The 21,019-nt window shown below is 36.7% G+C and overlaps 3 protein-coding genes across 3 annotated transcripts; 2 read left to right on the top strand and 1 right to left on the bottom strand.

The window, feature by feature from the left end:
* Nucleotides 1–3,498: 3,498 nt before the first annotated feature.
* Nucleotides 3,499–7,832, top strand: LOC126796975 (T-complex protein 1 subunit zeta 1). The gene is made up of 13 exons (XM_050523698.1): nucleotides 3,499–3,943; nucleotides 4,070–4,221; nucleotides 4,323–4,370; nucleotides 4,512–4,604; nucleotides 4,845–4,951; nucleotides 5,223–5,337; nucleotides 5,435–5,521; nucleotides 6,213–6,417; nucleotides 6,576–6,670; nucleotides 6,843–6,911; nucleotides 7,012–7,119; nucleotides 7,228–7,346; nucleotides 7,515–7,832. The coding sequence occupies exons 1-13, from the start codon at nucleotides 3,610–3,612 to the stop codon at nucleotides 7,588–7,590; spliced, it is 1,608 nt and encodes a 535-aa protein (XP_050379655.1). The 5' UTR covers nucleotides 3,499–3,609; the 3' UTR covers nucleotides 7,591–7,832.
* A 2,492-nt stretch (nucleotides 7,833–10,324) lies between these two features.
* Nucleotides 10,325–14,021, top strand: LOC126782299 (pre-rRNA-processing protein ESF1). Its single transcript, XM_050507521.1, has 7 exons — nucleotides 10,325–10,923; nucleotides 11,019–11,093; nucleotides 11,231–11,463; nucleotides 11,543–11,705; nucleotides 11,896–12,015; nucleotides 12,262–12,971; nucleotides 13,166–14,021. Exons 1-7 carry the CDS (start codon nucleotides 10,384–10,386, stop codon nucleotides 13,434–13,436), a joined length of 2,112 nt encoding a protein of 703 aa, XP_050363478.1. The 5' UTR covers nucleotides 10,325–10,383; the 3' UTR covers nucleotides 13,437–14,021.
* Nucleotides 14,022–15,372: 1,351 nt separating this feature from the next.
* LOC126805024 (aspartyl protease family protein 1-like) lies at nucleotides 15,373–18,714 on the bottom strand. The gene is made up of 10 exons (XM_050532113.1): nucleotides 18,339–18,714; nucleotides 18,078–18,213; nucleotides 17,447–17,682; nucleotides 17,079–17,303; nucleotides 16,821–16,956; nucleotides 16,658–16,731; nucleotides 16,498–16,579; nucleotides 16,355–16,418; nucleotides 15,801–15,872; nucleotides 15,373–15,715 (listed from the first exon to the last, which is right to left on the bottom strand). Exons 1-10 carry the CDS (start codon nucleotides 18,647–18,649, stop codon nucleotides 15,516–15,518), a joined length of 1,536 nt encoding a protein of 511 aa, XP_050388070.1. The 5' UTR covers nucleotides 18,650–18,714; the 3' UTR covers nucleotides 15,373–15,515.
* Nucleotides 18,715–21,019: the final 2,305 nt, after the last annotated feature.

The raw sequence follows: 21,019 nt of genomic DNA, 5'->3' as shown, positions 1-21,019 counted from the left end.
TTAAGATGTTGTGGAACATGATATATTAACTTTATTATCAGTAATATTCTGGACTGCTTTAGGGCTATGCTATTGCTCATGAATATTAAGCTGTTAATTATTAAAATGTCCCACGACCCTACTGTAGTTTTTTCTTCTTAGGCTTTGTTCTTGAATATGGTTTTAGACTTTTAGTAAACTAGAAAAAGAGAACATTATATTCCGCACTGAATATGTTCTTGAATATGGTTTCAGTAACTAGAAAAAGAGAAATTCGGTTCTGCGCTGAAGACACCTTAATGACTTCATCAATCCAAATTAAATCCAACAATTACAACTATTCCCTCTCTGAAATTCAATATGAAACTCTATTAGTTGGTACTTTAAAAAAAAATATTTGGACGTTGTACTATTATTTAGATCATACTACTAAAACAGAGTGATACAGAAAGTTTTTTGAATAAAAACTACCCACTTACTGAGAATAATCACAATACAACAGATGCTCTCTCAGTAAACAATGAGTAAAACTACCCGCTGAGAATAATCACAAGACAACAGATACTCTCTTTCAGAAAATAATAGAGTATAAAATCTCAAACATATCAAACTACTTGTAGTTGGTACTTGGTACTCCTTTCCTTTCTATCAAAGGTTATGACTGACCAAATTGAGCCTGTTTCCATTTTCTGAAGACTACCCTGACCTTATTTTCACTCTTGCCAGTAACAACCAGTTACCCTTTTAGGTTTTACTCTTTTTATAAAACAAACAGGAATGATGTCCAAAAATTTTGTTGTCTCAGTCAGAAATTGAGCCCCAAAGCATCTGAGGAAAACCATAGAGGAATTCGAAGTAGTTAAGGTTGAGCCATCCAAATTTGTTATTTTTTGTTGGTCAATTAGCTTGTTTTCAAAGTTATGATTGGCTTTAGTAGTTATAGTAGGTGATGGTTTCCTCAACCATGTTTGTTGATTGACATCATAACTCTGCATGAGCCTGTCCAGTTTGAGACACAATTAACCAACTACAACTTATCACAACCACTGTGTTTCCAAATCTTTCTTTTTCATGAAATAAATTAAGATAATTTAGGCAAATAGTGGATCACTTAGCTGACCTAACCACAACTATAAATTATTGGTTATTTCACTAATATATCCACAACAACCATGTGTGTAGTTTAGTGACTTAATCAAAGTCTTGCATGAATTGGATTGCAGCTTTTAGAGTTCCTCCTTAAAGTATTGGATACGAAGTACAGGGTTATGAGGGTTGAGGTCAGTTGAAATCTCCTAATCGAATTATATTATACCATATAAATTAGTTAGGCTAGCTCATCTGGTTGATTGATGTAGATTTTAAATGATTGCATGATTGGTACTTCATAATATCAACTGAAGTGTCATTGTTTAACTTTACTTTTGCTTATCTTATCAGACATACTCAATCATGCCTCTCTTTTTTTTTATACGCTCAACCATGCCATTTGATTCGATGACTTGAAGATCAGTAGGTTTTAATTCAGAACACACCAAATAAGGTGTCGCCTCGAATAGCTGCAGTTTTTAGTATGAAATGTTCTGAGACAAGAAGAACGCAAAAGAGTTTTGAGGTTTCAGTATAAATGGCTAATTGAATATTTGAATTGCAACTATTTTTAAAGTTACAAAGTTTCATTATTCGATATGTTTTTACATTTGGTTACTAATTCACCTTTTCAGACACTTATTGTAAATGTAACTAAACAGTAAACAATCAAGTGGTAATTCAGGTAGGTGATGCACTATCAGTTCAGATGTGGCTGTTGATTGATCTCATTGCATTTGAGTGAGAATATGAGGCACGTACATATATGACTGTAACCATTGAGCTCCTAGTTCATCCAGGCAGGGGCAAACGTAGGGGTTGATTGATATCTGCTTGTATGTATTTCCTCGTGAGGCATGCATGCATTTATGTAATTCACTCTAATTTAACATGAATGAGTACGTGACCATAATAAACAAATTCAGTTTGCTTATAGTTTGTTCCATTGTCGAAAGTAGTTTCTTATTAATACTATGCATGTTATATAAGATATTGGCATAAATTAATAATTTTCCCATAAAAATGTTTAAAAATCATTATATTTCAGTCGTCCATCTTTCATCTTTAGTTTGTGATCTGACATACATATGTGAAATATATCATCGCCTGCATTCAGTCCTATAACATAAAAGTTTGTATTTTAAGGGTAGATGTTTACTTTAAGCATATTGTTTAAATTTTTTTGGTCAATTGCATATTGTTTAATGATCAAGGTAGATATTGACCGTATTGGTTAAAAAATGTTACTTATAGAGATATTGATCCCTTAAATCATTACACAGAGATTGACACTCTATCAACCATGGTTATTTGAAATAATTAAGCAATTTTTATATCATCATCTTTTTTTATTGGGTTAACAACTGAATGCTATACGATGTGAGTTCGGTCACAAACTAACTGATAATGGGCATACATTTAGTGCATGTTCGGTACCCCACACTATTGTGTACCTCCTTATTTGTTAATGTTGTCCTCCCCTCATGAGAGGAGGGTTTGTACTACGTTTGGTGTGTCAAACTTGGCTACCCAGATGGAAAAGAGAAGTAAAGATCGAGTAGATCAAACCAATACCAATCTAATTCATTATTTGCAAAATCACAATGATCCAATTTCAATTGTACAATACACATGTCATTGATTTCCATACTGCAAAATCTAATAAATTAAAATCAAACTTTGCAATAAATTAATTTCTAATTACCCAGTGATGATCGTGATGAATAACACGCCAACTATAATGGCAACATCCTTGACATATATTAATCAATACAACAACCATTTGGTAATCTTCAATAATATTTTTACCCATAACGAGGGGATAGAGGAGAAAGACTCAAGAAAGACAAGAAGGACAAATTAAGAAACAAGAGAAGGAAACTCTACCAAGAATGATGCCCAGTGGGTGGCTGAGATAGAAGAGAAAGAAAAAACTTTACCCAGAATGAAGAGATAGAAGAAAAAGAAACAAGAAAGAAGAGAAAGAGCCCAGAAGGAAACTCTACCAAGAACGATGCCCAGTGGGTGGTTGAGGTCTTAAGATAAGGACGACAAAAACCTCTATCTAGGGTAAGAGGAGTTAAGGAGGTATGACAAAAAACACGCTCTTATGTAGTGCCATTTATTTAAGGACTTACCAACACCAAACACGGGATTATTACAAATCAGACTCATTAAATAAGGAAACTTTATCTAACACTGGGAAACAATTAAACAAACATGCACTTATCACATTATTGATAAGTGAGTCAATTAACTTTGGGAACTTTGCCTCCTTGACATAAATCTTCAATTAAGAGAAACCTCTGGATCAACCTTCATCTAATGGGCTCGCTCGTATATATTGGCCCAACAATTTCCGGGCCAACCGTACCCAATTTACAGTCTCGTCTAAATCGCACATTCGCGCACTCATAAGAACTCGCTCCCTAGTCGGCTACTCCTCTACAAAGCCCTAGCACAGTTCCACTCACTCACTCACTTGGGGTTTTCGTTTCGATTTGAAATCGGAGCAGAAGAAGAAGAAGAAGAAGAAGCAAGATGTCGCTGCGAATGCTGAACCCTAATGCGGAGGTGCTGAACAAATCGGCGGCGCTGCACATGAACATCAACGCCGCCAAGGGCCTTCAAGATGTGCTCAAAACCAACCTCGGCCCCAAAGGCACCATCAAGATGCTCGTCGGCGGCGCCGGAGACATCAAGCTCACCAAAGACGGCAACACTCTCCTCAAAGAAATGCAAATCCAGAACCCCACTGCCATCATGATTGCCCGCACCGCTGTCGCCCAGGATGACATCAGCGGCGACGGCACCACCTCCACTGTCCTCTTCATCGGCGAGCTCATGAAGCAGTCCGAACGATACATCGATGAAGGTTTCGTTTCGCTGTTACTCCTATAACTGTGTTGATCTACTGCTTTACTTTGTTGCTCTAATAAGCACTACTTTGTTGTTGTTGTTGTTGTTGTTCTAATAAGCAACGATTGTTTGTTTTTTTTAGGGATGCATCCGCGAGTGTTGGTCGATGGATTCGAGATTGCGAAAAGAGCCACGCTGCAGTTTATTGAGAAGTTTAAGACTCCTGTGGTGATGGGCAGTGAGCCTGACAGAGAAATACTGAAAATGGTTGCAAGGACAACTGTTCGAACAAAGGTATTCCTTTTTGTGTTACTAGGTTTGAGTTGTGCTCAATAGTTGTCGAAAACTGTTCCTGATATGTATCATACTGATAATAAGAATTTTATGTTTTGCAGCTACATGAAGCATTAGCTGATCAATTGACCGACATTGTTGTAAATGCGGTGAGTACTTGTGGTTTATGCAAGAAGGGTAGAAATGATGTTTGTTTGATTTAAAGTTCAGTGGGTGATGTAATCTAGTGTTTGCTGTGGATTCTTGCATCTGGATTTGTTACAGACTATTGTTTTGTTATTGATTGACAGGTTCTCTGCATTCGCAAACCCGAGGAGGCAATTGATCTTTTTATGGTAGAGATAATGCACATGCGCCATAAATTTGATGCAGACACACGTTTGGTATGTTAATATCTTACATACTACTCAACCTTGATGATACCTAAATGTATACAATTGGATTTACCAGTATGCTTTTTATTTATTTTGTTATTCCATTATAAGTTTCAATGATGGAATTGAAAATCTAATCACTGGGCTAGATCAACTTTTATTGATGTATGCGATGTTGATCTTTTGCATATAGGATCTTGTTTCTGTTGTTATTCCACAGTTCCTCAGTTAGTTTATGTCTTATTCTAGGTTGAGGGTCTTGTCCTTGATCATGGTTCTAGGCATCCTGATATGAAGCGACGAGCAGAGAATTGCTACATTTTGACAGCCAATGTGTCCCTGGAGTATGAGAAAAGGTAAAATATGTGGAAATTTGATTGAAAAGTAAATTGTGCAACTCTTGGTGTTAATAAAATATCCAAATGTTTCCAAAATGGTGGAAAAGTATTTATATATTGAGCTCAAAAGTCATTTCTGAAGAAAAACGTGGAGACTATTTTGTTTTGCATTATGATTTTCACTTTTATTCTTAAAGCTCGTGAACATGCTAGCAGTCCTTTCTGCAACTAGCATCTTCTGTTCTCGCAGTGATGCTTTCTGATATGTAATTGATGGTTTTCTTCTCAGTGAAGTGAACTCTGGATTTTTCTATTCAAATGCGGAGCAGAGAGAAGCAATGGTTTTAGCTGAAAGGCGTCAAGTTGACGAGAGAGTTAGAAAGATTATTGAGCTGAAAAACAAGGTAGAGTGTTATAATTGATACTGTATTCATATTTTTGATTCAGCACACTAGCACTTTTGCACATGCTGAAATGTTTCCCATACTTTGTGACTTGCAGGTTTGTTCTGGTAATGACAATAATTTTGTCATTATCAACCAGAAGGGAATTGATCCCCCATCTCTGGACCTTCTGGCAAGGGCAGGGGTAAGCAAACGCCTTTCTTAATTTATCCAGTGGTGTTTGTTGATTGCCTTATATGAGTTATATCAGATATCTGAATTGGTTGTTTGACTGTGAAAATGTATCATCTTTGTTAATTTATCTCGTGATTTTATTCACTACGTTCTATCAGATATCTGATATGGTTGTTTGACTAGAAAAGTGTATCATCTTGGCTAATTTAGCCCACAATTTTTATTGATTACCTTTTATCAGATCTCTGAAGTGGTTGTTTGGTTAAAAAAAATTAAAAAAAATGTATCACTACAGTAAAGATATGGGAGAGGCCTCCATAACTGTTTCCATAAAATGTTTCACTTTCTGGCTTTACATATAGTCCTTAATAATATGCATCTGCAGGGAGCGTATTACAAACAACTTGACTGTTCTCTATTGCTGTAGAGATTTATGCCCTTATATGACAATTGGTACCACCAAGAATTTCCGGAATGCCAATGTTAATCTTGATCATATTATTTGACAAGATGAAAACCCAAAATGTTAGCTAGATATAGGGAAACCCCATCAGAATACCGTATATAAAGTCCGGTCATATTAGTTTTACTAAGTATGCTGTATTGTTGTTTTGTTATGAAGTAGCGATAAGTCTATACCTTTGTTACTTTGTATAGTGCGATTCTATTGTTCAACCTTGTTCTAATCCCTGGTTTCATAGATTATTGCTCTGAGAAGAGCAAAGAGGAGAAATATGGAGCGGCTGGTTTTGGCTTGTGGAGGGGAGGCTGTGAACTCTGTAGATGATTTGACTCCTGATTGCCTTGGCTGGGCTGGACTTGTGTACGAGCACGTCCTCGGCGAAGAGAAGTATACATTTGTTGAGAATGTAAAGAACCCTCATTCTTGCACAATCTTAATCAAAGGTACATTTAGTTGCTTTTCCGAAATTCTGTATTCAAGATTGTTTTCTATTCATGTGAGTTGCATCTTTGTCATGGTAATGCTAACATAATACACGTGATATTCTTGTCATTGGCAAGTCACGCCGAATTTTAATCCTTTTACACATTTATTGGTACAGGGCCTAATGACCACACAATTGCCCAGATTAAGGATGCTGTTCGCGATGGTCTGAGGGCAGTGAAAAATACAATAGAAGATGAAGCTGTAATCTTGGTATGTTTTTGTAAGAAAATCGTAAGATGTTGCAGTTGTATTCTTTTCCTTTCCTTTTTCTGTTCAATTATAATCTGCAGTCCATTTGTATACTATGGAAGCAAATTGTGCTTAATGGTGTATACTGTATTCTAGAATTGACTTTCTGTATTCTTTTCATCTGTTGACTCAGGGTGCTGGAGCTTTTGAAGTTGCAGCAAGACAATATCTGATTGATGAAGTAAAGAAAACTGTTCATGGGGTAATCAAACGTCTCCTAAATTTTCCTTTTAGGAAGTTCTTCTAAGTGCTTCTATTTTCTGTGTCTATCTATCTTTCTCATGTCGGGAAACTTGGAACAGCGAGCTCAACTTGGAATTGAAGCTTTTGCTGATGCTCTCCTTGTGGTGCCCAAGACACTTGCTGAGAATGCTGGCCTTGACACACAAGATGTGATCATTTCTCTCAAGGTATACTTCCTTGAATCTGTTTTTTATATTATTTATTTGGCCATCTTTCTTGAGTTGATTGTTTACATCAGATCTGATCTTTGTTGTGCTATGTTTATGTTTGTCCAGGGCGAGCATGAGCGGGGAAACATTGTCGGACTAAATCATCACACTGGGGAACCCATTGACCCACAAATGGAGGGGATCTTTGACAACTACTCTGTTAAGCGGCAGATTATAAACTCAGGGTTAGATATAGCGACTTATTACTTGACTGTTTATCGCCTATCGATATTTTGGGGAGATTGTCATTAAACTAATCTAGAAAAGGCAAATAATCATTTATTGTTGCACTTTCTTGGGCAAAAAAGAAGACGAATTATGTAACTAACAAATGTTTGTATTGAATGATGCAGGCCAGTAATCACATCTCAACTGTTGTTGGTGGATGAAGTGATACGTGCTGGGCGCAACATGAGGAAACCAACTTAGCTTCAGATTTTTCTTTTGTTTTTATAACTAGATTGTAACTCTTTGAGTGTGGTTTCTAGCGGAATATTGTGATAGGTATAATGAATTATGTACGAGAGTTTTGTGTAGTACATCCTCTTGTTTGGTTGAAACCTTATGGTGTTGTGGGTTTTCTTTCAGCCAAATATGGAGTTTTAGATCTTGGTTGGACATCTGCTCTGGAATTTGCAACTATCTTAGAAATATTGAATTGTTATGGCATTTGTCTAAAGAGTAGGTCTAATATTTGATATTACCTGTACTGGTACCAGAATTGCAGAAAATCAGCTTCTGCTTGAGCAAATCTGAGTCTCTTGGATATTTTTTGGGGGTCAATAAGATCCTTCTCGGACATAATGGTGTGACTGAAATAAGCGGCACGCAACTCATCCCGGCGGGGATAACGTGGGTGTTGATTGATCTCATACCACTTCTGTGAATATACGAGGCCGTATGCATGCATTGCAATTTGCATATACCTTAAGTATTAATGAGTAACCATGAATATGTAAATCATTATGTTCTCGTTAAAATAATGGACCAAAAGCGAACAACAAAATTTGCCATACAAATTTCGGGTTCGCAGTTAAGAAGAAGTATACTTCATGTTTTGTTTTTTCTAGCATTTTAACATCAATAACTGCAATCCATAAGCTTGGAACTTATGCCTCGTACGTAATTAAACAATGGCAAATTGTGTGAGAGACTTCTAGGCGATGCAGCTGATAATATCATAGTTGTGGAGGTTTCTCATCATGGTAACCTGAAGCTGAGAGAAAGAAGCATCTCAATAATGACACCGGAAAATCAACAGTATTTTGTGGAGATGTGTCCGGTCATCAAGGACGGAAGTAAAACTTACAATATCCAACTCTGTCCAACCAATACCATTTTCTCGCGATCAAATATCATACGGTAACTAGTCATGAAAATCTCTGCATGAACATCAATAAATCCACTTTGAAAGCTAGAATTGAGGCAAACATGAACAAACACATTCCATCCGGGATGATCAATTATAAAAATTAAACCCTGGTAAATAGATTGCAAACTAATATTTTCATCCAAAGAATTACCTGCCTGTATTATAGAAAGACAGATCAGTACATATGAACAACAATTACAACATATAATTAATGATAAACATACTGCCAATCTGCGATGCTCGTATGATAAGCCGGAAGCTCGAATTAAATTACAAAACACATAATTAAACTACTTACACTCTTAGACATCTGAGTGTAAGCAGGATCATTTAAGTAAGTAAATGAGCAACTAGAGTCCCAAAGTACATAGAATTAAAGATAAAGTTGTACTGCTCCAACGGCTATCTGAGTAACAGGAATGCGGTAAATTGGACTGGTACAGGTTCAACCATTAATTCAAGATCCCAAAGTAAAACTTTGATAATATTGGTACAACACAAGTGTAATCCCAAAGTATGTAAACTTGTCATCTCAGTTATCTCACTCATCTGCATATGCAAATTTAAACAAACAACTTACTATATACTCCGACGTCAAATATGCGTGATTGGAACTGCGTCACAGATCGAATGTACATGCAAAAACAATAGAGAATGGAGCTATATGCATGGCATATATAATATATGCACGCAGTATATGTGAATTTTACATATGCCTTCAGCATGAATATAATGCATGAGTAACCATGATTACAAATTCATTTATTTCTGCTATTTAATAGGTGAATAAGGATCCAAAATACACAACGTTGCATGGTTCTACTTTTCTCTAATTGTCTTATTTAAGTAATTATTAATTGGATTTTATATAGGATATTGGAAGAAACTAAAAATAAAAATTGGGTGGTTTAATAAATTAAGTTTTAGTCATTTTTTTCTAATCCGAGTTGGTTTTGGATGTGTGTTTGCTTTCCAAAATTATTAGTTATGTCCTTTACTGATTAGAAATTAGTGTTAGTTTTATTAGAAGAACATCGAGTTTGTTCTTATATAAACATTAGTGTAAGGGTTGAACGGTTGAACCTTTCATCATTCTGCACACATAGACCTACAAAGAGACCTTAGAAACATTAGATATTATTGAGATCGATGGAGGTTCACACTGTTATAGCGGACAAATGTGAAAATAAAACAAACAAGAAGCTAGGAGGATGAGCAATTATCATGATGTCGAGCTTGAAGGAGAAAATGAAATCCTCACGAACACCACCACATTCTAGTTCGTAAGAGAGAAAAGCAGACGAAGATGTGCACCGGCTTGGGAACATCCCAAACAACAAGCGTAGGGTGCACCTCAATGCCGACGGGATGTAAGATCTTGCCATCTAGTTAAGGGTCGGTATTGAATTTGGGTAAGGAGGAGACGAGAGATATGGAAGGATTGTCTCCCATAAACTGGATTAGACAGAGCTACATGCAAACTTACCTTGTAGCTAATTGTCCACTATAAGGGACTTACCTTCAAAATAATGTGTTGTATTCTTTTAACAATTGATCAAGAATTAATCTCCTCCAATAAATTGTAGGACTTGTAACTTGATATACTATAGTGTTCTATCTAAAATATGAAACAAATAAATTTTGTCATCAATAATTCAAAAAGAAAAAAAATCGTTGTGTTGATCTTAAATTTGGATTGGGCCCGAAGTTTCTGGCTCGATTCAGCCCATCAGATTTCTTTGGGACAAGTCCAGTGTATTTAAGCTCCCTTCCTGTTTTCCTAAACGCCTCTAAAACCCTAGAAAGAAGTTTAAGCTCTTCACAGCCAAGCCTCACCTGAAACGGACGCCATGGGATCAAAGAAGAACAAGAAGAACAAGAACAGAGATAACAACCTCATCACCGATCCCCGATTCGCCTCCGTCCACTGGGACCCGCGCTTCAAGAATGCTCCGAAGCACAAGGCCAAGGTCGAGATCGACGACCGCTTCAAGGTCATGTTCACCGATCCCCGGTTCCGTTCGTCCTCGGCTCCGTCGGACAAGCGCGGCAAGCTCAAGAAGAAAACCGACCCCGGCGATGAGCTAAGGCATTACTATCAGCCGAACGAGGACGAAGATGAGGTCAAGTACGATAAGGTCGACGAGGATGAGGAAGAAGAAGACGAATTGAGCGAGGAGAGTGAGAGTGAGAGAGAAGAGAAGGCGAGATCAAAAGAGGAGAGTGAGTCTGAGGCTGAGAGCGAGGAAGAGAAGGCGAGAGTGGCAGTGGAGGAGAGTGAGAGTGAGGAAATGGAGGCCGGAAACGAGTCGGAGACGACGACCGATATGGATACTGATGAAGATGAGGAAGATGAAGTAGTTTTTGAGGACGGTATGCCGGCAATGCAGGTGATTGTTGAGATTATTAAGCTTGGTTGAATTGTGATTAGTGTGTAATTCGTGGTGATTTGTTTTTGTAATGACTTGATTTATTATGCGAACAGAATGAAAACATACCGCAAATTGAGAAGGAAACTCACAGGCTTGCTGTTGTTGATTTGGATTGGACGCATGTTAAGGTATGAGCTTTCGAGCTTTAGAGCTCGGCATTGATTTGTAGGTGAAATTTATGCAAATGTGAAATGAAATTTGGAAAGAGTTTAAATTTGAAGTGATGAACCGGGAACTGAGAGTTGGATATGTGTGTTTTGTGTAGGCGGTTGACTTGTTTGTGGTGTTGAGGTCCTTTCTTCCGAAAGGTGGAGAGATTAAGTCTGTTGCTGTGTATCCATCGGACTTTGGAATTGAGCGTATGAAACAGGAGGAGATTCATGGTCCTGTGCTGTTGGATGATACAGATAAAAAAGCTGATGAAGAAAGTGATGACGATGATGAGGATGTGGAGCTTATTAATCAGAAATGGCGCGCTTATGAGAAAAGCCGGCTGAGGTGGTTAATCATGATTGTGTTGTTTTTTTGGTTTCTAGCTTATTTTTCATCTATTGCTGATATATATCGTCTGCACCAGGTACTACTATGCTGTAGTGGAATGTGACTCTGTTGCCACAGCAGATTACCTTTACAGAAACTGTGATGGAGTTGAGTTTGAAAGGTCATCAAATATTCTTGATTTAAGATTCATCCCTGATTCATTGGAAATCAAGCATCCACCCCGTGATACTGCAACCGAGGTATATGTTTCAATTGTTCATATGTAGATTATAGAGTTGGGGAAACTAGTTCTATGTGCTATAGTCTCTATTTAAGAAAAGTATGTTATGTAGAAAGTAGAAACTGTACTTTTTCTCTTTAACAAAAAGAATAACAGTGGGATTTTCTTGTATAAGATGATCATGATTGTAAATCTTTGGCCTTTGTCAGGTACCTTCGAACTACGTTGGTTTAGACTTCCAAACTAGAGCACTGCAGCAAAGTAATATTGAACCTTCGTGGGATGATGACGAACCAAACCGAAGGATCTTGAAACGAAAATTCAGTCAGGTCAGTGGAAACTATCTGCAGTTGTCCTGCTTTCAGTTTCTTTTAAGTTGTAGCGGATTTCACATCAGATGCCCTTATCTGAATGTGTTTCTGTGAAACTAATCTGAAGAGGTTAGGACTTCCAAATATATGACTGTAAAGACAACTAAATAACTCTCTGGTTAATTTTTTTTTGTAAGTGGTTAAAAATAATTATTGATCCTAGAGATTATGGTTATATCGGTAATAATATTGATTTACTTGTAGGTTGATGAACTGGAAATGGACGAGTTTATTACTTCTGATGAGAGTGAAACTGGTGAGGATGAGGCTGAAGATGATGTAGATGATAAGGCTAATAAAAAGAGTAAGAAAAGAGCACGATACATATCTTTACTCCAATCTGGAGATGGAGATGGTTCAGGTGAGGATGATGAAGAGGATGGCCAGGATATGGAGGTCACCTTCAATACTAGCTTGGAGGATTTTAACAAGCGCATGCTTGAAAAGAAGGACAGGAAATCAGAAACAGTTTGGGAAGCCTCTCTAAGAAAAAGACGTGAAAAAAAGAAGATGAAGAGAAATAGGTCTAATTATTCATCAGAGGATGAGACTAGTGATTCTGATCAAGAAGCAAAAGAAGAGCCAGATGATTTCTTCATTGAGGAACCTTCAGTTAAAAGGAGTAAAAAGGAGTCTCGGGGTAAAAGTAACAAAGAAGAAAAGCAGCGCCTAGATATGGATGAGGAAGCAGCAAGTAGACATGAGCTTGAGTTATTACTTGCTGATGACAAGGGAGTAGATAAAGGTGCAAAGGGATACAATTTGAAACGTAAAAAAACAAAGGGAAAGAAGAAGGGTAAAGAAGATCCAGAGGAGAATAAAATACCAACTGCTGATTTGGATGATCCACGTTTTGCACCCCTACTGACCTCATCCCTCTTTGCTCTGGATCCAACAAATCCACAATTTAAAAGGTATCTTGTTTGTTTGGCTTTTACTTAATATGATGACAAACGATTATTGCTCTGTATATACCAGGAAATTGGCTGTTCAGATTTTGAAAGATATAAAATAAACGAGCTTGTTCAGTTCCAAACTTCAAATCTGGCTCCAATAGTTTATGAATACTGGTTACAACTTACAAAGACTTGTGATTTTGGTTTTGCAGAAGTGCGACATATGAGCGGCAGGCAGCACTGAGACAGCACCAGGGTGACCGAGAAGAAGTGCCAAAAAGGGAAGTGAAAGTACAATCCGAGGGTCTCTCATCCAAGATAAAGAAATCTTCATTAATCAATTCAATTAAGATGAAAGCCAAGCCCTTTGAAAAGAAAGAGGAAATTTTGCCATTCCCGGGTAGAAAGGAAACAAAAGGTGAGCAGGATTCTGCGACCGGAGTTAAACCAGTGAAAAAGAAGGCCAAAGTTGGACGTAAATGAAAGAAGGGAAACAAAAAGAGGATTCCGCAACCGGTTAAGAAGGTAAAATTTGGACGAAAATGAAACCAATATTTTGAACCAAGCGCATAATTGTTCATTGCCTGGAGCATCATCGGAAGAAATATGATCTAGAGCTGGAATCAGTAATCAAGCACACCTGGAAACAGCTCAGATCAAGTCATGATAAGAAATCTTACCTTTGTCTTTTGCTAATTTCATTCTTCTGGTGGAAGGCAGTTTTGATTCGTGTTCCCTTTGTTTGAGATACAATGTAGAAAATTTAAACACTGGTAATGAACAAATATGCGCTTGTCATGAGATACAAATTCATACAATCTGATCACCTGGTAAAAGACTTTGTTCTCGAGTATTTCTGTGTTCATGTCTCCTGTTATTTCTAAAGCCTTTAACTTTCTTGTTGAGTGTTTAATTATGTTAACCAATTAATATGTTTATTATACAAACCTGCTGTGATAGACTGGTTGATGTTTCCTGTATGCGTGGATGTTTATAACATCATACTACTGATAAAAAAGAGTTGGTATGATGACTTATGACTATGAGCCTATGATCATAATTATATAATCTCTTAAGTATAGTGTATATTTTGATGATTAACTACATAATTGGTCTCTATACCTAGAATTTTTTTGGGGAAATCGTATAATTGAATGCGGACAAAAAAAAAACACAAGATTGTTGTATCTCCGATTGTTTTTCTTCGATCCTACATTCTACACTCTACACAACTAAAAAAATGAAACACGAACACAAAGTTGATTTTTATTTCTTAAAGTAGTTGGAACAATTACATTATATAAATTTTATATATTTTAGCGTTTGATTATTTCCATCATCTCAAATTTGATTAGTTACAGCAAGCCAGACATGTGACCGTTGTGGGGAAAACTGAGTGTTCAAAGGAATATGCAATGGATGTGAGTGGGCTATTGGTCATGAATCTCATGATACAAAAAGCTTGAAGGAGGAAATGGTGTTGATGCCAAGAAAAATCTCCATTTTGATGATTCTCATGTTGCTGTGGACCTTTTATCTATTAGTACATGAGAAAGATGAGATTAACTAGGGCGATTTACTTGGTAACTGACATGATTAAAAATTATATGACTTCCATGTATGTGTTCTTGGCAATCTATACGGATAAGCCGAATAAGAGAGTCGCTAAAGTCTCTTTTCTAGTTTTCTGTTTTGTTTTCTGATACCCGATTGTGCGAAACTTTCTGATCTCAGAATTGTTTCCTCGAACGTAGTTGATTTGGGCGAACAATCAAACCGAGAAGGCCAGGTGCCCACTAGCTTTCCCCAAGACCCCAAGAATGGTTTGTCTCCTTTTAACACATCCCGCCCAAGAATATCAGAGAGGGCAATCAGTCATACCAAGATCCCAACCATGATTTCATAATGATAAAGGCGAGTCATAGATAATAGACGCAAAAGAAAGCAACAGAGATTGTATCAACAGTTGGGGGATAAAAACAAGAAGAATATTTCTCATGAACCCAATTCAAGGATTTGAAGAGATCTAATTGCACAAAATGGAAGACTTACCACATTATTAGTCACCGGGCTAAATTGATCGGCTCCGATTCCTTCTCCTGGAATTGATAGAGCAGCTCATATTGCTGCCGAGCTTAGCTATCGGAGTGAGGGTCCTCATAACTGGACATCACAACCTCCTCAGTCTCTTGTTTCAGTCCTTCGGAGCGACGGCCTCACTGGATCACCTCTGCCGGAAGACATTGCTGTTACTCTTTAATTTTATTTCTGGTGTTTTGTTGTTGACTTAGTGGAGAGCTACAACTCTTTATGTTTTCTCGGATTGTATCTTTGGGCTTTTTCTCTTACGGGCTGTGTCCCTATTGAAGTACTCATTTCCCAAAAAAAAAAATAACATATGTACAATGCTACAACCCCGCCTTGACATCAGTTTTCGTATACCAAAAATTGTAATTCATTTTCCAGTTTCCTATGTATTTTATCTAGAACATATGCCTATGAAGTATGAATACATATGATATGATACAGGGTCGAGAAAACCTCAGCACCCACAAAGAATAATTAAACAATGGCAAAAATTGCAGAAAGAACCATGAAGAGTGCACATGTAAAAGAGTTGAATTTGGGTGAGTCGTTTTGCGATGGGGTTGATGGTACTGTAGAAGTGTTGGTAGATGTAGCTTCTGGATCGATCGCAGGGGATGAGGCAGGAGATTTGGATGGACTGATAGCAAGAGTGGATGCTTCCTCATCATTGTAACCTGCAAGAAGAAAAATATCTCCATAATGACACCAGAAAGAGTATTTTGTGGAGATGTAGATGTAAAGGATGGAAGTAAGACTTACAATCCGATTCTGTCCAAGCCAAAACATTCTTTTCACGATCAAAAATAATACGGTAACCAGTCATGAAGTTTTCTGCATGAACATCAATACAATCCACTTTGTAAGCTAAAGTTGATGAAAACATTAACAAATACATCGACTGTCTGTAATAATTATAAGGCGGTAAATCAACATTGGTACTGTCTATGAGACCTGGTTGTTAGGGTGTTGGATTGTTATCAATCAGTTTCATAATCAGTATTTGTTGTTTCTCAGAATTATGTTGAGTATGATTTTGGACATACAGAAAGGATCATTCTTGAACTTGTTCCCTGCTACTAGAAGTTGAAAGATGTTGTCTAGGAGATTAGAATTTATTTCTAAGACCATCATCTATCACATGATTTTCATGCAATCATAAACACCATGCAGTTAATCAATCAACAACGAACTCACATAGGCTGCAGCAAACTATGATAAAGGAGACTTAATGGTACGAATAAAATAAAACATTCCAGAATGACAGCAGAGATAAAAAGAAATTGCAAAATAAGCAAATAGAAAGAGATACTCACGTCCAATGATATTTACATCTTCACTTTTGACAACACCGAGACAATAGAAGAGTATATTGCCTTCCTGCGGATCATAATATTAAGTTTAGCATAATATGATATATAAGCAGGATTTGGAAATGCTAATAGTGGAAGACAATTACCCCATCAGTAAGAACTACAAGTGGGTCAATAACATTATACTGCTTTCCCCCTTTCATTGTGAAATTCAATGTTTGATTCGGACTGCACATAAAGTTAAGTAAGCGCCTGGAGGTTTTGAAATATATAAATTGCAAGCAAATAATTTCTTAACAGAACTACCTGACTGTATAACAATATTCAAAAGGCAGGTCATCATAATTTGTAACCCGCTTATCTTTGATGGCGCTGTTGAACTGAAAAAGGACAATAACGTATATTTAGATGATAACTATACTCATACAATAAACCAGAAACTCAAGATACACAGTACTGAGCTACTTACGCTCTTGGAAATCTGGGTGTAAGCTGGATCATTTAAGTACGTAAATGAGGTACCAGAGTCCCAAATTGCATAGAATTCAAGATCATTAACACTTTCTCCAACGGCTATTTGAGTAACAGTAATGTTGTAAGTTGGACTGGTACAAGTTCAAGAGTAGAAGATTATTATAACTTTGATAAAATTAGAGACCGGAAAATGCTTAATTCCAAAGTATGTAAACTTGTCATCTGCATATGCACATTTAAGTTAACAACTTACTATCTACTTTTGACATAGAATGGTGTTTCTGGTTGGCCTGCACTTCCATTATCACCAAATCGGATTCTCCCACTTCCGTCAATTGCAAAGCACATGGAAAAAGAATCAGAAGCAAGCCCCTGTTTCGCTAACATGCTAGGAATCGATATGCCATCCATACCAAGTCCTAGTAGACCATTCGGAGCTGCCCCACTCAAAAATATACCAGTCTGAATCCTACCACACCTGCAATGGAGTTAAATGTGAACATCAAAAGACCCTTGAACCACTTAGACCTTAAAACTGAGATATCTTGGAATGAATATATTCAATAGCAACACTACATGCTTACTACAAAGAGTTATGGAAGAAATGAGAGAGGTACATACCCAAAGGCTATCGGGGCCTCAACAGCTTTTAGTTTAACATCATCAGTCCTCAAGTGCAAAACATCCTCTACTATGATTCCAGAAGACGAAGTGTTAGCAGAAAGATAGTCGATACTGTAACGACAGTCACTACTTGGTGAAGAGCACTGCTGTTGTTGGTCACAATATGTGCTGTTGCAAGAAACCTTTTTGCTTGTTTTTGATTGACTAGGACTGTAGATGTCAAAATTCACGACCTATATATAATTATCAAAGACAAAAGTACTATCAGAATTTGTTCCCTGAGGTGATCAGTAAAGATCAAATGCACCGAGCCACAAATGGCAAACAATGTCAATCCATCCCTAAGGTGTATTATAAATATATAATGTTTAAGTAAATTGAGAAATTTGCAACCTGAAGCATATCAGTATTTGATTCAATCAACAAAGATTAACAACTACACCGCTTGGACAAATCTAGAGCTTTTGAAACTTTCTGTACTACAAGTCTCCGCAAAACAAGTAATGAACTAATTATATGTTTCATTTCCAAGCCAGATCATACCATTTGTGTATGAACAAAGGCAAAAAGAACCCAAAACGTAACCAATATCACCTCAAAGGCTCAAACTAATTCCAATCAACATTACCTCTCCATCTGATGTGTTAACCCCCTTCACACAACTGAGACAATCACACGGCAACCACAACAAATCACTCCCAGTATCCAAAGCCACAAGATAAGAAGTCATCGGCGTCCCAACAGAAAGATTCGCATAATGCAAGCTGGAATTTTCACACCAAAAACCACGAAAGGATTAAATCTTTACAAAAATTTTCATCTAAACATTGCTATATAAACTAAGTGATCAACTAATCATCAAAAACTTAAGTTGGTGAAAAGCTCATACTGTCCAAAAGCGCCAATCCGGTAAGTCTCGTTGCCGTAAACGAAAGTAAGCGGCGGTGTTTCGCCGAGATGGCGGCCCCGGATCACCCGGTCACGGTGAGTCATGGCAGCGTAATATTCGGGACTGCCCTTATGCGGCAGCTCATCATAGCCGATAATTCCGGTGACGGGATCGGAGTACCGGTGGTGGAAATCAAACTCGAACGTTCCAAACCCATCACAGCTCCGACAAGCCAAACCCAAGACACAAATCACCAACAAAGAAAAGACAGTAGAGTTGCTACTAGAAGCTCTGCAAGTCCAGGCGGCCATGGCTTCAGAGAAAGTGTCTGGTTTGGATGGGAAACATAGCAATGGAAAAGTAGGTGTTTGGTTGTATATATATAGAAAAGAGAGGTGTGAAGGATTGACTGAGAGGAGTTGAGAGGATTGGGCGGCACCACGCGTACAGAACAGAAGCCAAAGTCGCCGTCGAACGAGAGAGACAGAGATCGTTTAAGTTTGGTCATCACTGTTGTACGAACTCGCGGGTGGTGTGGGTCCCGTGGTAGTTTCGTTTATTTTTTTTTTTGTTTTGGATACAATATTTTCGTATATTCTACTGCTCCTCTACTCATATGGTTTTGTATTTTTTGGTGAGTCTCTACTCATATGATTGGTTGGTTGGTTTTTTTTTTTTGTTAAGGTTGGTTGGTTGGTTGGTCTGACCATCTGACTACTCAAAAAAATTAGTTTATATATTGGACGTAGCTTCTTTTTTTTCATAGGTGTTGGGTAGTTTTCCGATCGTTATGCTGATGCAGTAGACGCTCGATTTTCTTCTGAATCTGAGGATGAAAATACCTTTTTGACAAATGACAAGCTCGTCTTTCTTTTTTGGATTATGAACATTAATAAAGCAAAACGGTCATATTAACATACGTTTCAGCTAATAGATTTAAATTTTTAATATCAGTTAACAATCATTATATCACAAACACATTAAAGTACTGATACTTTAAATACATAAGACGTGGCCGTCAATATGTCAATTTATTAAGAGCAAATGTAATCTTGACTCACCTAAATAAATGAGTTACGGTAACTCATTTTAATGCGAGCTTAATTTAACTTGATTTATGTCATATAACCTCTAAGGGATGCTCAAATTAACTATTAAATAATTTAACGTCCTAACTTGACACTATGCAGTGCTCAAAACCCCTCGAGAATATAGTTTATTTTACTTGTAGAAACACCTTGCACAAGCTGGTTTGATTCGGGATACATGAACTAAAATAATCATAGACACGGCCATTCTTATGTTAACTTTTCCCCTTCAGTTTACTGTCCAAACGATATTAATAATGAAATAGGTGGGAGTAATACTCCACCTAACGGGTGCCTTCACCTGTTATCAAAAAACAAATCATAGACACGGCCATTCTTACGTCAACAAACTAAGAAGATGGGTATGGGACTAGATTTGTATTACCGAGCAAACATGACAAACTCACAAACCATAAAATTAATAAGACCCGTAAAGGTTATTGTCTATACTCTAACTCCTTTGGCAACTCCTTGATCGAAGTTAGCTAATATGATGTAAAATGGTAGTTGTGGTATGCTTCCAAAGAAAGGATGTGAATCAAAAAAATTGAGGAAAATGATTCAATGCTCGTACGTGGTTGTACATCGGCCAATACTATATTACTAAAAGTTATTATCAGCCAATCAAATCATCCAAATAAAAATTTATGTTAACTTGTCTATTTAACGTTAATTTAAACGTTAACTTTGACATAGATTAAAAAGATGGTAGGTGTCTTCGGTTCCACCCAACTACGTCATTTTCAATCCCATGCTGATTCTCTTTTGCTATATATTATTTTCTTTGTAAACAACATTACTAAAATTTAATTAAACTTTCGAAAAATGCATTAATTACCTTTCAATAAAAAAGGAATTGCCTTTCAGTTTTTTATTTTTAATTCTTTAATAAAATACATGACTTTAGGAAAACAAATCTAACTAAGAAAATTGCATTACTTGCATAAAATTAAACAACAAATAATTAATTTTACCCTTTCAAATCAAAATAAAAAATCAAATATTCATGCACCATTTGTACACTGTTTTATTGATCACATATTTTCAACATAAGCTTAAATTAATAATATCAAGTGATTTTCATCAATTATATTAACAATCCCGACATATTTCACCAATTTCATATCATTTTTGATTTTGCTTCGTTTGTAATTTGTAGGCTGAAATTATATTTGATAACCTATTTTGCATGTCAAACTCCCCAAACTTCATGAAGACATACAACACAAAATGTGATAGTTGGATTACGACATTTTCCTAATTTATACTTATAATGAAAACTAAAATAAGTTTTATCATCATTTTGACTTTTAACCTTAATGGGAAAAAACTTGGGGAGCTAACCATATCCATTAATAAGTGGGAAAATATCCATTTATAGAGCAACACAAATGTAGCATGTACTTACTTAAGTACATGATATCCTAAATAACAAATGACAAATTCGTCATGTACAATTTTTAATCTTACCCTAAAAAATGCAATATCTTGAAAATTTAGACGGAATCTTATTATCAATTATACACTTTGATCCATGAGGTTAACTTTATAAGTCCATATCCCAAACCTCATAGTACAATAGATCAATCACAT

Source organism: Argentina anserina, chromosome 1 (genome assembly GCF_933775445.1).
Source record: "Argentina anserina chromosome 1, drPotAnse1.1, whole genome shotgun sequence".
NCBI classification, from domain to species: domain Eukaryota; kingdom Viridiplantae; phylum Streptophyta; class Magnoliopsida; order Rosales; family Rosaceae; genus Argentina; species Argentina anserina.
The sequence above is the reverse complement of the archived record's forward strand: the minus strand, read 5'-3'. Positions and strand labels throughout refer to the sequence as shown.

Bases quoted from the DNA above. Each gene is read 5' to 3' on its own strand.
- LOC126796975 (XM_050523698.1), top strand. From the start codon at position 3,610: ATGTCGCTGCGAATGCTGAACCCTAATGCGGAGGTGCTGAACAAATCG. The intron at 4,952-5,222 runs GTAAAATATGTG...TTTTCTTCTCAG, and splicing joins TCCCTGGAGTATGAGAAAAG to TGAAGTGAACTCTGGATTTT. The intron at 7,347-7,514 runs GTTAGATATAGC...TGAATGATGCAG, and splicing joins CGGCAGATTATAAACTCAGG to GCCAGTAATCACATCTCAAC.
- LOC126782299 (XM_050507521.1), top strand. From the start codon at position 10,384: ATGGGATCAAAGAAGAACAAGAAGAACAAGAACAGAGATAACAACCTC. The intron at 11,464-11,542 runs GTGGTTAATCAT...CGTCTGCACCAG, and splicing joins TATGAGAAAAGCCGGCTGAG to GTACTACTATGCTGTAGTGG. The intron at 12,972-13,165 runs GTATCTTGTTTG...TTGGTTTTGCAG, and splicing joins ACAAATCCACAATTTAAAAG to AAGTGCGACATATGAGCGGC.
- LOC126805024 (XM_050532113.1), bottom strand. From the start codon at position 18,649: ATGGCCGCCTGGACTTGCAGAGCTTCTAGTAGCAACTCTACTGTCTTT. The intron at 16,419-16,497 runs GTAATTGTCTTC...TATGATCCGCAG, and splicing joins TTGTAGTTCTTACTGATGGG to GAAGGCAATATACTCTTCTA. The intron at 15,716-15,800 runs GTAAGTCTTACT...TTCTTCTTGCAG, and splicing joins GGCTTGGACAGAATCGGATT to GTTACAATGATGAGGAAGCA.